At 45.0% G+C, this 12,665-nt stretch overlaps 1 protein-coding gene across 3 annotated transcripts in view; it reads right to left on the bottom strand.

Annotated features, from left to right (window-relative positions):
- The window catches only part of atrn (attractin), a 142,897-nt gene that overhangs the window by 48,110 nt on the left and 82,122 nt on the right, over positions 1–12,665 (bottom strand). For all 3 annotated transcript variants that reach the window (XM_086183473.1, XM_086183472.1, XM_086183474.1), the window contains exon 26: positions 63–141. In XM_086183473.1, the coding sequence (XP_086039599.1) occupies positions 63–141 (79 nt within the window). The remainder of the gene's footprint in view (positions 1–62; positions 142–12,665) is intronic.

A 12,665-nucleotide genomic window follows, 5' to 3' on the forward strand; every position in this document is an offset into this window, starting at 1 on the left:
GCTGCGACTGACTCACCTGAGCAGTCAAGATCAATAATTGTAGAAGCGCGGCTCATACTTACCTCTCGCCGCCGTGATGCCCAACAACTCTGTTTGATCTTCCAAACCACGGCGGCCACCAGGAGCAGTGACAGGAAGCAGCTGAGGACACACAGACAGCAAAAGAAGAGTCAAAACCAGAGGGAGCCCAAGATGGAGGGAGGAAGTACCTGACCATGGAGGTCAGTTTCTTGTTGGTTCAGTGGTGTTTTGGTCTGGCAGCTCTCGACACACAGGATAACAACGCAGATTAACCTGTGCGTGTGCTTGATGAGCTCCAGCTCAGCAGCTTCACCATCAACCTTTAGTTTTTGTGCTTCCTGAAGTGAGAAGACAAAGTCTGCTGCTGTGCTTACGCCGTAAAAAATGTCTATAGATTTTACAGTTAAAAAAAAAACATAATACTATGACAGTAAAAACCTGCAAATGGACGGGGGTGACAACAGAGTTTGTAAGTGTGAAAGCGCGTAAACACATACATCAGTCAAAACTCGAACTTCTATGCCTGTTTTCCAGAACACACTGTTAAATACCCTTGTAACGTGTGAGAGCAGTAACCTGCTGTCACGTACAAAACAATCAGTCACTGTAGTTTTTGCGTTTACTTTTTACAGTTTATGACTGTAACTGTTACTTCACTTTGTAGTCATAACAGCAATATTCAGTAAAGTATAACAGGTGATGCTGTAGGTTTTGCATTCACTTTTACGAACCTTGCTAGTAACAGATTAATGCCAATAAGACAAGTCACACGACAAATGTAACTCTGAAGTGTTGAACATAAACGAGGTAAAGGCCACTTGATGAAATGGAAAAAGGAAATAAAAAGCCCTCGTCACAGTTTCTGTGAATCGCTAATAGGACACACACAGTTGATCGAAGCGAAGTAAAATCTGGTCAACTGGACGTAAGTTTATCTTGAAGACGTTTCACCTCTCATCCGAGAGGCTTCTTCAGTTCTAGTGAAGAGTGTGGAAACTCCAGCTTATAAACCTATGTGGGAGTGGTCAGTGCTATTGTGGTGGAAACGACCCTCCCGAGACTCACCTGGCCTCCCCAAACGACAGTCGTTGTGCGGTGTCAGGGAGTTTGAGGGGTGGTCGTTAGGGAGTTTCACCGACCACTCAGATGCTAATGGGCTGTGCTGGCATCAGCCGTTCCACATGGGTCTTTCAGCTGAGCTCTTTGGGGAAGTTTTGAAAGGACTTGGTTGTAAATAGGTGAAAGGAAATGTCGCAGTCCACCTCCTCTGTTCAAAGATGGTTTCTCTATCCTGACGTGGATGGCTTCTTTAACTCCTCTTTCAAACCATCTGTCCTCTCTGTCGAGGATTTGGACATGGTCGTCCTGGAAGGAGTGGCTTTCCTCCTTGAGGTGGAGGAAAACCGCTGAGTCCTGTCCTCCAGAGTTGGCTCTTCTATGTTGGGCCATGCGCTTGTTGAGGGGCTGTTTGGTTTCCCCTATGTAGAGATCCGTGCAGGCCTCACTGCATCTGACAGCGTATACCAGATTGCTTTTCTGGCTGTGAGGGGTGGGATCTTTGGGGTGAGTTAAAGAAGCCATCCACGTCAGGATAGAGAAACCATCTTTGAACAGAGGAGGTGGACTGCGACATTTCCTTTCACCTATTTACAACCAAGTCCTTTCAAAGCTTCCCCAAAGAGTTCAGCTGAAAGACCCATGTGGAACGGCTGATGCCAGCACAGCCCATTAGCATCTGAGTGGTCGGTGAAACTCCCTAACGACCACCCCTGAAACTCCCTGACACCGCACAACGACTGTCGTTTGGGGAGGCCAGGTGAGTCTCGGGAGGGTCGTTTCCACCACAATAGCACTGACCACGCCCACATAGGTTTATAAGCTGGAGCTTCCACACTCTTCACTAGAACTGAAGAAGCCTCTCGGATGAGAGGTGAAACGTCTTCAAGATAAACTTACGTCCAGTTGACCAGATTTTACTTCGCTTCGATCTACGATGACCTGGATGAATGAGAACCTACACAGACGACACACACAGTTGATAAGTCACTATCTGGAGCTTTGTAGGAGGCTTCCTCCATCCTCCATGAGTGCCCCATGGGCTGGTGGAGTCAGCTGAGGCGCACACTTGCTGATAAAGGCCTTGCTTGTACACCCCTGTGTTGGACCCCCCTGAGAACATGCAACAGGGACCGGTTTGGGATTGGGCCTCAGTGAGCCCGTCTTGAGTCCGTCTTGCTTAAGTGAGGAATTTATTAAGCTGCATTGATGGAACACACCTCTTCACATGAATTCAACTCATATGAAATGAATAGACGGGGCAGCATACAAGACTCTCACATACTGGTCGATTCATGTACCTCTGTAACTTTCAATTGGAGACCTTTAAGGTCCTGGATTGATATTAGTTTGATTTATTAGCCCATTTTTGTAGGCTACCTATTCAGATGTGTATCTTTTGATTGGCCAACAGAAACAGAGACAGACAAATCCTTCTTTGCAAACTACACCTGGGATGAAATTCACCTCATTTGACATTTGGACCAAAGTTAAAGGTCTGGTCATTAAAACACTATGAACACACTGTGTTCGTAGATAGTCACATATTTTTGTGAAGCGCGAATAAACACTCTTGAAAAATAAACTGTTCTCTGTTTGCATTTTCAAATTTTTTTCTTTCGTTGTCCTTTTTCCAGGTGAAGTCAATTTTTTTATTTGTAGGGGCAACACATCCATAAATGCATCTCAATTTTGTGATGACAGACAGACAGATCATAATTACAAAGAATTAAAGGATCATCCATCCATCCAACCATCCATCCATCCATCCACTTCCGCTTATTCCTGTTAAGGGTCACGGGGGGTGGAGCCTATCCCAGCAGCTACGGGTGAGAGGCAGGCTTCACCCTGGACAGGTCACCAGTCTATCCTAGGGCCAACACATACAGACAGACAACCATTCACACTCACATTCATACCTACGGTCAATTTAGAGAATCAATCAGCCTCGTCCCCTCTTGATGTCTTTGGACTGTGGGAGGAAGCTGGAGTACCAGAGAGAACCCACGCAGGAACAGGGAGAACATGGAGACTCACACAGAAAGGCCCCGTGCCCGAGCTGGGACTCGAACCCGGGACCTTTTCAAGGATTATATTGTGAATAAATAATTCAAAATGTTTAAAATGTCTCTCTACATTTAGAACACTGAGGTGAGCCCCTCAGTTTTGTCCTGTGCTAGAGGTTCCGTCTCCATGAGCCTTGAAGACTTGTCTTCATACATCTGGGATGTGAATGATTCCAACAATGAGGGTTTTCAATCATAGAATAGATGTTGACTCAAGTGTCATAGCACAGACGCTGCACTTGCAGAGACGGAGTTGCCAGTGGAGAGTTCTAGTGATCCTACTGCAGCTGAGCATTGAAATGAAGTGGAACGAGCATTAGCAGAGGCAGACATTCCAGAACAGGGTTGTGATGCTAACTTATTTTCTGTCCTAACATGTTTGGAGAGGTATGGACATGTGTGGAGAAGTATGGACATGTGTTGAGATGTTTGGAGACATGTGGACATGTGTGGAGAAGTGTGGAGATGTTTGGAGACGTGTGGAGACATGTGGAGGTGTTTGGAGACGTGTGGAGATGTTTGGAGACGTGTGGAGGTGTTTGGAGATGTGTGGACACATGTTGAGATGTTTGGAGACGTGTGGACACATGTTGAGATGTTTGGAGACGTGTGGAGATGTTTGGAGACGTGTGGACTCTTTTACTTTGCTACAGTTGCCATGCCACTGGCCAGCTTTCAGACATTTTTACACTGCTGTAACGAAGGGGAAGTGTGTGAGGCTCGATGCTGTGGACTCCTACGGAGAGAACAGCAGGGCTGCACAGTGAGAGGCTGGTGGTCAACCCTCGGTCCTCAGACTGAAGACTTCTTCAGCTTGAAATTGACTTGCTTTTTTATTCTTTTTTAGAGTTTAATAACTTTTAGACATTTTACATCTTTTACTAGCTTTTATCTGTCTTTGATAATGTTTTATACCTGGGTATGTTATTTTTAGACAGTTTTGCAATAAAAGATTTATTTTCCTGCATTTTAGTTTCTGCCTTCTTGATTATTCCACCTGATCCAAAGAACCTTTAAAGTCGAGCTCCTCTCCATCTGTCTGTCTGTCTCTCTCTCTCTCACACAAACACACACACACACACACGTTAACGGTGTACATAGACATGTAAAAAACTTAAGCCAGTGATCTGATTTGAGAGGCAAAGTTCCCGTAGGGAACTGATTTACTATTACAAACACATTTTGGGAGCATGTAAAGATAGAGGAGGTGGTTATCTTATATTGGATTTCATTTATTTGGTTCACTGTGGAAGTGCAGGAGAGAAAGGGCTGTGATAAGGAAGTAGTTTTGTGTCTGTGGGGCAGAGAGGAAGAGATGGAGGGAGAGTGGGAGATTATTCATCTATCTTTTTTATTGTATTAACCTACATGGCCCTACTTCATAAAATAAAGTTTTACCCAACATAATTCACCTCAGTGAGGTTGAGGTCACTTCATGTCCTTTCCATATTGATCATCTACATTTTGATGTTAAATAACATCATGATTTGATATTTCTATTCTTTCCTGCCTGAATATTTTTAATCACAAACTAACTTTTTCTCCCTTCTTGCTTGAGGACTTCCTTTGTTCAAGTTCATTTTTTATTGGTTTACATGAGCATACATGGAACCAGATGTGGCGTGTGCTTTGCCCTCTGCCAGACATCGTGACCAGGTGATGAAGGTAAAGGTGATATGTCAGCGTATACGTTCGTCATACACTCCTTCCAACTCCACAGGCTGCTGTCACACCTGTACTTATGGTGGTGAGAAGACAGGCAAGGAAATCGAAATAAAAAAAGACAAAGACTGTCAGGGTGTGTGTGTGTGTGTGTGTGTGTGTGCGCGCGTCCGTGCGTGCACGCTCAGATACATCAGAGGCAACAATCTGAACTCCATTCCCCGACTGTCACGCCATTCACTGTCAGCCTTCCTGTTGCTCTCTGACTCACACTTTCTATATTTCAGCACCTTTCAATGTTGGCAAATGACTGGTGATGAGTGGCGTGATGGCTGGCGACACACCAGCCATCCAAGTGTCAACCCAGTTTTCCTCCTGGAAAACATCCACTACATAAATAGGAATTTGCAGGTTTGATGTCATACAGAGTGACTCAACTGTGACAGGATACAGGTTTAAACTCAGATATGAATCTATTATGAGAGAGAGTGTCACAAATCTACAATTCTTAACATTCCTCTCAGCACTACGCTCCTGACTACATGCACCCGATACGCCACGAATAATTCTCTCTACAAGCTGCTGTGCAAATTCCCACAAGCATCTAAAGTCCGCTCACAAAAGAAAAACTACATTTTCTGCTGTTTGTTTACTTCATTTTTGCCTTTGCTGATTAATAATACAGTTAATGTACTTAAGGAAGTTAGACAACAATAATACTGCCAGTTAATGGTTTCCATGGTAGCAATAAGCGAATGCGTTTATTGGATGGATGAACTGAGCTGAGTCACTGGCTTGTTCAGTCAGGATCGGATCCTGATGTGTTCTTTCTAACGTTCCATCTCTATCCAAAACCAGAATTCAGCTCCAACAAATCAGTAAGGAAACTTGCTCAAGACTTGACAGCACATCCAGGGCTTCCTTACCACTTGAACTGTTGCTGCACTGAACGAGACAGTGAACAATTCTTCTGAATAACTCTTTTTAATGAACTGATTCTAGTCATTTGGGAGTTTTACTCATGAAAAAATGTAAATATCAGGCTGGAAACATGCGAGCATCTCCAACGTCTTGATAAGAAAATGTTATATTTGGACCAAAGACAGAAAGAAACTGAAATATGCTGAGACCCTAAAAAAATTAAGAAAAATGATCACTTTCAGAAGAATGGTAAAATATCAGCAGGCATGCAGAAGTAGTAACTGCTAGATTATAGTTTTGATTTGTAAGATCAAAAGTTAATCACTATCATTGCTGACCCTCTATCCGTCTCCAGCCTGGAGAAGACTCTTGGAAGATCCATTGGCTCAGCGCTCTTATTGATTTGGCCTCCAGCCTGCAGCTTTAAGAGCAACACGGGGCTAATGAATGACCCATGTGAGCAGATATCAGTCCTGCATCAGAGGTCTGGCTCCTCAGCAGGATGGGAGAAGGAGGAGAGACGAAGAGATGAATGGACAGTAATAGTGACGGACAGAGAGATAAAGGCAAGAAAAAGATTAGAAAGGACAAGCTAAAACGGTAGAGTCAGTCATCCTGGTGAACGCGCGCTGATGTCAGAGCTCCACAGCGTGCAACATGTCCAGTTCTAGTTGGTATTTTAGAACATTTACAGCTCCTCCAACTGAAGATAATTCCAGGGGACATCTCTGATAAATATCTGATAAAAAGAATTTTTTAAAAATTAAACAAAAAAACACATTTGATGAGCCAACATTGCAGAATGTGAAGTTTCTCCACAGAACTTACATCCATACAAAGTCTGCCTGCCTCCGTCTTTCTCATCATCGTCAGATCCTTGTGTCAGACGTGAACGATCGTATGTACTGATGACTCATAGATGGTCACAGCGGCCTCAACTTTACCGTCCGGAACAAGCCATGGCAAAATCCCCAGAAAGCAGAATGAAGAACTGTTCTGGGAGCACCCAGCTCTCGTGTTGGTACACACCGCCATCGTGGTCATGAGTCCAAAAAATGAGGTTGGCTGGAGCGATTGAAATGTTTTCATACCAAGTGAGCAAAAGAATGTCTCACGGGTTGGTTAGGATTCATTGCTGCTAAGGTGAAGCTCTCTGTCTTCAGGGGGAGACTGAGGAGGGGAATTAGCAGAGGCAGCACATGAGTACTAACGCCCCCTGCTGCTGAACGACTAGAATTCTCATTAACAGAACCAAATCTGTGTTCAAACAGTGAGAGGACCATGAGAAGAACTTTCTTGAATTTGACAAAAAAAGAGTTTCAGGTTATAATCACTGATTCTACCCACCTGAGGAAGAGAAGAAAGAGGGGAGGGCATGGAAGGCAGCAGAGGGCAGGGTGCTTCTCTAGGTTTGTGTGTCAAAGCCTTCCTATTCACACCATTGAAAGAAGATCCCAAATTATTCGGGCTAATTTATTTTATTCGACTCTAATAATCTGGGTTAAATATATAAATGAGATCCAATATTCCCAGTTAAACAAACAAGTGTCCAGGAGTGGTCGGAGCACTCTGGGCGGTGACCCCCCAAACTGGGAGAGTGGCTCCAGCAGATTCCAGGAACAACACCTGTAACCTCAGTCCAGAAGAACACATAGGAACGGCTAAGATACTGTGTGGAACCCTCAAGCTCCCAGGCCTCTGGTAGAGGACCCGAGCTAGAACATGACACGGAACCACCCTACAAGGGTGAGAGGGAGATTTCTCTTCATATACATGTACAGTACATATCCCCTAATGATGCCACTGTCAAAACAGCCCATGCTCTCTTTGGGGAAGCCACTCAGCGGGGCAGTGGGGAACAAGAGAAAGACGGCAGAATGAACAAGAGGTCTACGGTGCAGCTGGAGGATGAGCAAGTACAATAACCACAAAAACTGCGTGTCTGGCAAATGTTCCTTGATTACATGAGGATAAAAATGATGGAAGCTGTTGGTCTCAGTGGCGGAGGTGGAGGTGGAGTGGAGCCAAAGAGAGAGGGAGAGTGTATTATAGCCACAAGCTACTGGGGCCAGAGAGGTGAGCTCTGACATGTCATTGGCTAACCTGACAGCAAGACAACAGCCACAGGGCAAACACCAACCGACCGGCTCTGTTGTCTATAGCCAACTGAATACTAATCCTGCAGCCTTCCTGCTGCTGTCTTTTCTCTGGGGTGGGAAATTAAACCTGCTCCCCAGCCAAATGTCATTTCATTTGCACTTTGGCTGATAAGTTTGTCTACTGAACCACACACTAGCCTGCATTTGCTCAAAGGTCCAATTCTGCCCTGCACTTGTCACAACAAAACCCGTCGACGCGAGCGCTGCTAGGATGTTTCAAAGAACCCACGTGAAACAGAGGCACAGCAGAACACGCAGCAGCATACTAATTCCTCTAGAATCTCTGAAGCTTTGTATTTTTCTCCTACTCACTCTTACTACTCGCAGTTGCTCAACAGGAGCAGGAATTGGAATGTATTTTTCCTCCATAAAGCCTCTTTTACACAACTTTTTCAAGGAAGGACTGTTACAACATTTTAACACTTTGTTGTTCCACCATCAAGCCGGTAGTTGTGGCTGTCAGAGCCAATTGGAGCTTGTACAAAGATGGAAAGCCAGCACCGTGGGACAACATCATACTCATGTTGCAGGTCCAGCCTTTTACTCCAGTAGGTCGGCATGTTACACACTGGGTGGCATTGTGTAGTTTGCAGCGGATCAAAGGCCCGATTTTCCCTCTGTGCACACGGTAACACACTCAGCACCCCTGCAGCAGAGCCATTAATAAGCTCTAGCATAGGCTAATGTTACCAATACTCAGTGGGGTTTCTCGTCCACTATAGTGTGGAGTTTTCTAGTTGGTTTAAGACTGATAATTCTGTCTGCAGCATCGTAGCAAAGCGTTTTCCTCTCTGCTGCCTGATTGTGTCATGTCCAGGTTCCACTCCGTGCAGCAGCACCGTGCTGAAGCTCAGCTCTTCCAGCTGTGCCAAGAGCAAGAAAGCATACAATGCCTAGGCACAGTATGGAATGATTGCAAGAGTCCAGCAAACTGGACTCTGGGGGACAAACATGCTTGGGCACAGTACAAACGGCCCAGCGTGAGTAAGCCTCAACTGTAAACGAGCTAAGTGGCATTACGATGGGGCCCCGGAGACTTTGAGCCCCACAAAAACACATAAAAATGAAGCCATCAAACATTTCATATTATGTTCTGAAGTTTAAGGGTCCCTGCAGTCCGAGAGCAGCGACGAAAGAGGGCCACGAACAGCAGAGGGAAAATGATGATTTAGAAATTGATGGTGATTGAGGTGCAGATTCCATTAAAAAAAAAACAAAAAAACCACCAAGCTGGGCCGGAGCACTGGGAGGAAACACAAAGATCTGAAGATGTGGTTTCATAAGTCTTTATTCAATCAGGCGATGCGGCCTTGGGTGCGGCGCTGCTCGTTTGTGGTTTTGCTTCAGCTTGTAGGGTTCTGCAGAAGCTCATTTAGCGTGGCAGTGCTGGAGGAGCACGTGTTTGATGGGGCGCGGGGGGGGGGGTGGACACGAGGCTGATCAGACGGGAAGAAAATACTTCGCCTCCCTCTTGGGATTCCCTCGGAGTGCATAACGGCCCTGCTCACATTCCTGTTGCTCTCCTCCCCACTCATTACAGGTGAGGAAGAGGAGGAAGAGCAGGGAGTGGACGCTCCGAGTCAAACCAACTGATCTGATTCATTTATTATGAATAAGACACAGAGCCGCTTTCAGCTCCTGCCGACCAATAAGGAGGAAGGTTTGGCTATGAGGCGCTTCTCTCACTCTCTATCTGTTCTATCTTCCACTTGTATCTCTCTCAGGCTCCTTGCTGATGACCTGACAAAGAGGTCAGATACAAAGAGAGGGTGTTAAAGAATGCAAGAGAGGGGAGAAAGGGATGAAGAGAGAAGAAAAAGAGGCATAAAGAATGAGGGCAGGCCAGAGAGGAGGATGAAGAGAATGGTAAAAATGCTTATGAGATAAAAACCAGTGGAGGCTGGGGAAAGAAAAAGGGCAAGGGGAGAGCAATAAGATGATAAATAAGAAAGAGGCGAGGAGGTAAAAGGACAGGAGTGATGATGCGGTGAAGGCTGAGAGAATAGAGAGAAAGAGAGAGAGATGACTGGAAAACTTGGAGAGGGCAAAAGAGCGGGATTCATTGCTGGCAGCCCCTGCAGATTGCCTGCGGAGGCCCCTTAGGACAGGCAGGCAGAGCTCAAATGTGAGCTGGGTATCTTCTCAGGTGTCTCAAGGGAGGAGAAGGTGGGGGGGGGGGGCGGTGGAAGAAAAGCAGTCGGCTGTCAGTCAACACTCCAAGGTGCTGGCTGAGGGCAAGTATTTCAATGAGTGGGTGCAAGTGGTGGGGTGGGACTCATGTGCAAAACGTATGGAGGAACTTGTGAGAAAGCAGCTGGATTTCACACAAATGCTTCATTTCATGATTTAAAAAATAGTTTAACGATAAAGAGAGGAAACAAAGTGCATTTCCTCATTTATTTTCCTTTTCACGCAGTGTTTTAGTGCAGCAGGATGAGAAGGAGTGACGGTGCAGGTGTGTCTGCTCCCACACAGGTGTGTGTCAGCGAGGCAGCGCAGCCGGCAGCTGTGAAATTAAAAGACCACTGGGAGATTGTCTGTGGCGTGAGCTCATTCACAGTTTGTCCAGATGTGTCATGGCGGATGGTTTCAAGCATTCACTCACCAGTCAGTGGTTTACACGCTAAATGGTCAATGAGAGTAGTCATTTCCACCCCTGTTGCCATAGCATCCGTTATTTTCATCAAACAATGCAGCGTCTGTATTTAAAGTCATCAGTAATTTCACCCAAAGGCGCACCATGTTTTTGCATGGTGAAACTGCACCAATTTGTGATCTTTTGCACTGGAAACTAAGAAAATGTCTTTGTTGATGTTTTGATCTTAGAAAGTTGTACATCGTGCAATTAAAACATCTTTAAATTCCAGAAATTACCTTTTCTCATCAGTTTTGTCATGAACATAAATCAGCAAATCTATCAATTTTGAATTATAACTCGCATGGCTTTAATCAATTTTCATGATAAATTATTCATTTTCTGTCCACATATTAATCGCTTCAGTTACAGACAATAGAATCATACTTGTATATATTGAAGTTTAGCTTTTCAGTTTTGGATATTACAATATGGCGGCACGGTGGTGCAGTGGTCAGCACTGTCACCTCACAGCGAGAAGGTTCCGGGTTCGAGCCCCAGCTCCAGCACCGGCTCTTTATATTTAACATTTGAAAACCATTTGATTTATAACTGGATGGGATCAAAGCCTCAGCTCGCTGTGGCGCTCCCAAGTCCTCTACACTTGACCTGCTGTCAATCACCCATCACTCAGCCCGTCACCGCTGATGGTGACGCTCACGCAGGCCGACGGGAGTGTAAAAACACACGCGGGTGTGAGAGGGAACAGCTCGCCTGTGTGCTTTCTGGATCCCTTTCTTCCCCCCCAGTGATGGATCTCAATCCCTCCCTCTGACAGAAAATGATTGTGCTGTAGTGACATCACCGAGAACAAATACCACAGGGAAATTATGGAGAATGAGCTGTGACTCGTAAATGAGTTGCAGTTTAAATTTGGAATTGATTTTATTGAACCGAGCCCAACTCAGAGAAAAATAAGACCAACCCAGTGTGTGTGTGTGTGTGTATGTGTGTATAGGACAATAATAATGCTCAGAGGGCACACAGCACCACTGAGGAACCAGTTACCGCCCATGTTATGAATAAAGAGTGTTTCTGAGTGAATCTATGTGTGTCTGTGTGTGACAGAGAGAGACAGAGAGAGAGAGAGAGAGAGAGAGAGAGAGAGAGAGAAATTGTGCATTTTAGAGAACTTCTTAGCTAATGTCTGAAACTCAGATGGGTTTTCAGGCTGAATAGAGACGTGACAATCACAGCAACCCCTTACTTCCTGCTGGCAGGTGGCACTCAGAGCCTGGTACAAACACAGAGAGCCCTAAAAATAAAAAATGTATGTGTGCGTGTGCATGAATGTGTGTAATATCGTTCTCTGGTACTATTCAGGTACCAGTTGTCAAAGCTTTAAAACACTCAACTGGAAACTGGCACCAGTTAGGGTTCCGGGTCATTTGAGCCGGGAACGTTGCAGTTTTCATTCATGTCAAAGCGAAGAGTCGGCAGACCTGGATGACACAGGAAGTGGGACTTACAGTAATAATTCACATTAACCAGGTAGGAATATGGATGAGTCACAGTTAATGAAATCCCAGGTCCACAGAGACAGTTTTCCAAATCCAGAATGGGCACGGGATTATTAGGATTTATTTGCATAGGAATATGATGGAAGGAGGCTTGAGCTGATGAGCAATACAGTCAACACAGCAATATAATGCAATATTTCCCCTCAGAATACTTCACTGATATTCCAGCCTCTAGTATTGATGCTGTATCATACTACATTCCATGTTTCATGACAAAAATCTATATTTCAAATCAACTCGACAAAGTCCTGACTGTCCAAAATGTCACGTCGTGACCACGCTCAAAGACATCCACGTGTCAGTACTGGACATGTAACCGTATGAAAATTTCACATGACGACAATCGTGACCAAAATTATCACGGTTATCAATATTATCATGGCATTGTTGAGATGTCAAAATGGTTAAAAAGTACTCACAGGTGCACTTTCATCATTGAGCAAAGTTTTATTTTAGACAAAAACAATCAGAATAACATGCAGAATGAACTTCGTTGCACGGTAGCGGGTGGTGGTCACGTAGTTGCGACATCATATTGGACGTGTTTCCACCCTTCGCGGGGATTTTTTGGTGGCATTTTCGGCAAACTGGATTGCTGTCTTCGACCATTCTCTCTTCCGCATCT

This window comes from Aulostomus chinensis, chromosome 17 (genome assembly GCF_037954235.1).
Source record: "Aulostomus chinensis isolate RoL2024-O1b breed Wild chromosome 17, RoL_Achi_v1.0, whole genome shotgun sequence".
NCBI classification, from domain to species: Eukaryota; Metazoa; Chordata; class Actinopteri; order Syngnathiformes; family Aulostomidae; genus Aulostomus; species Aulostomus chinensis.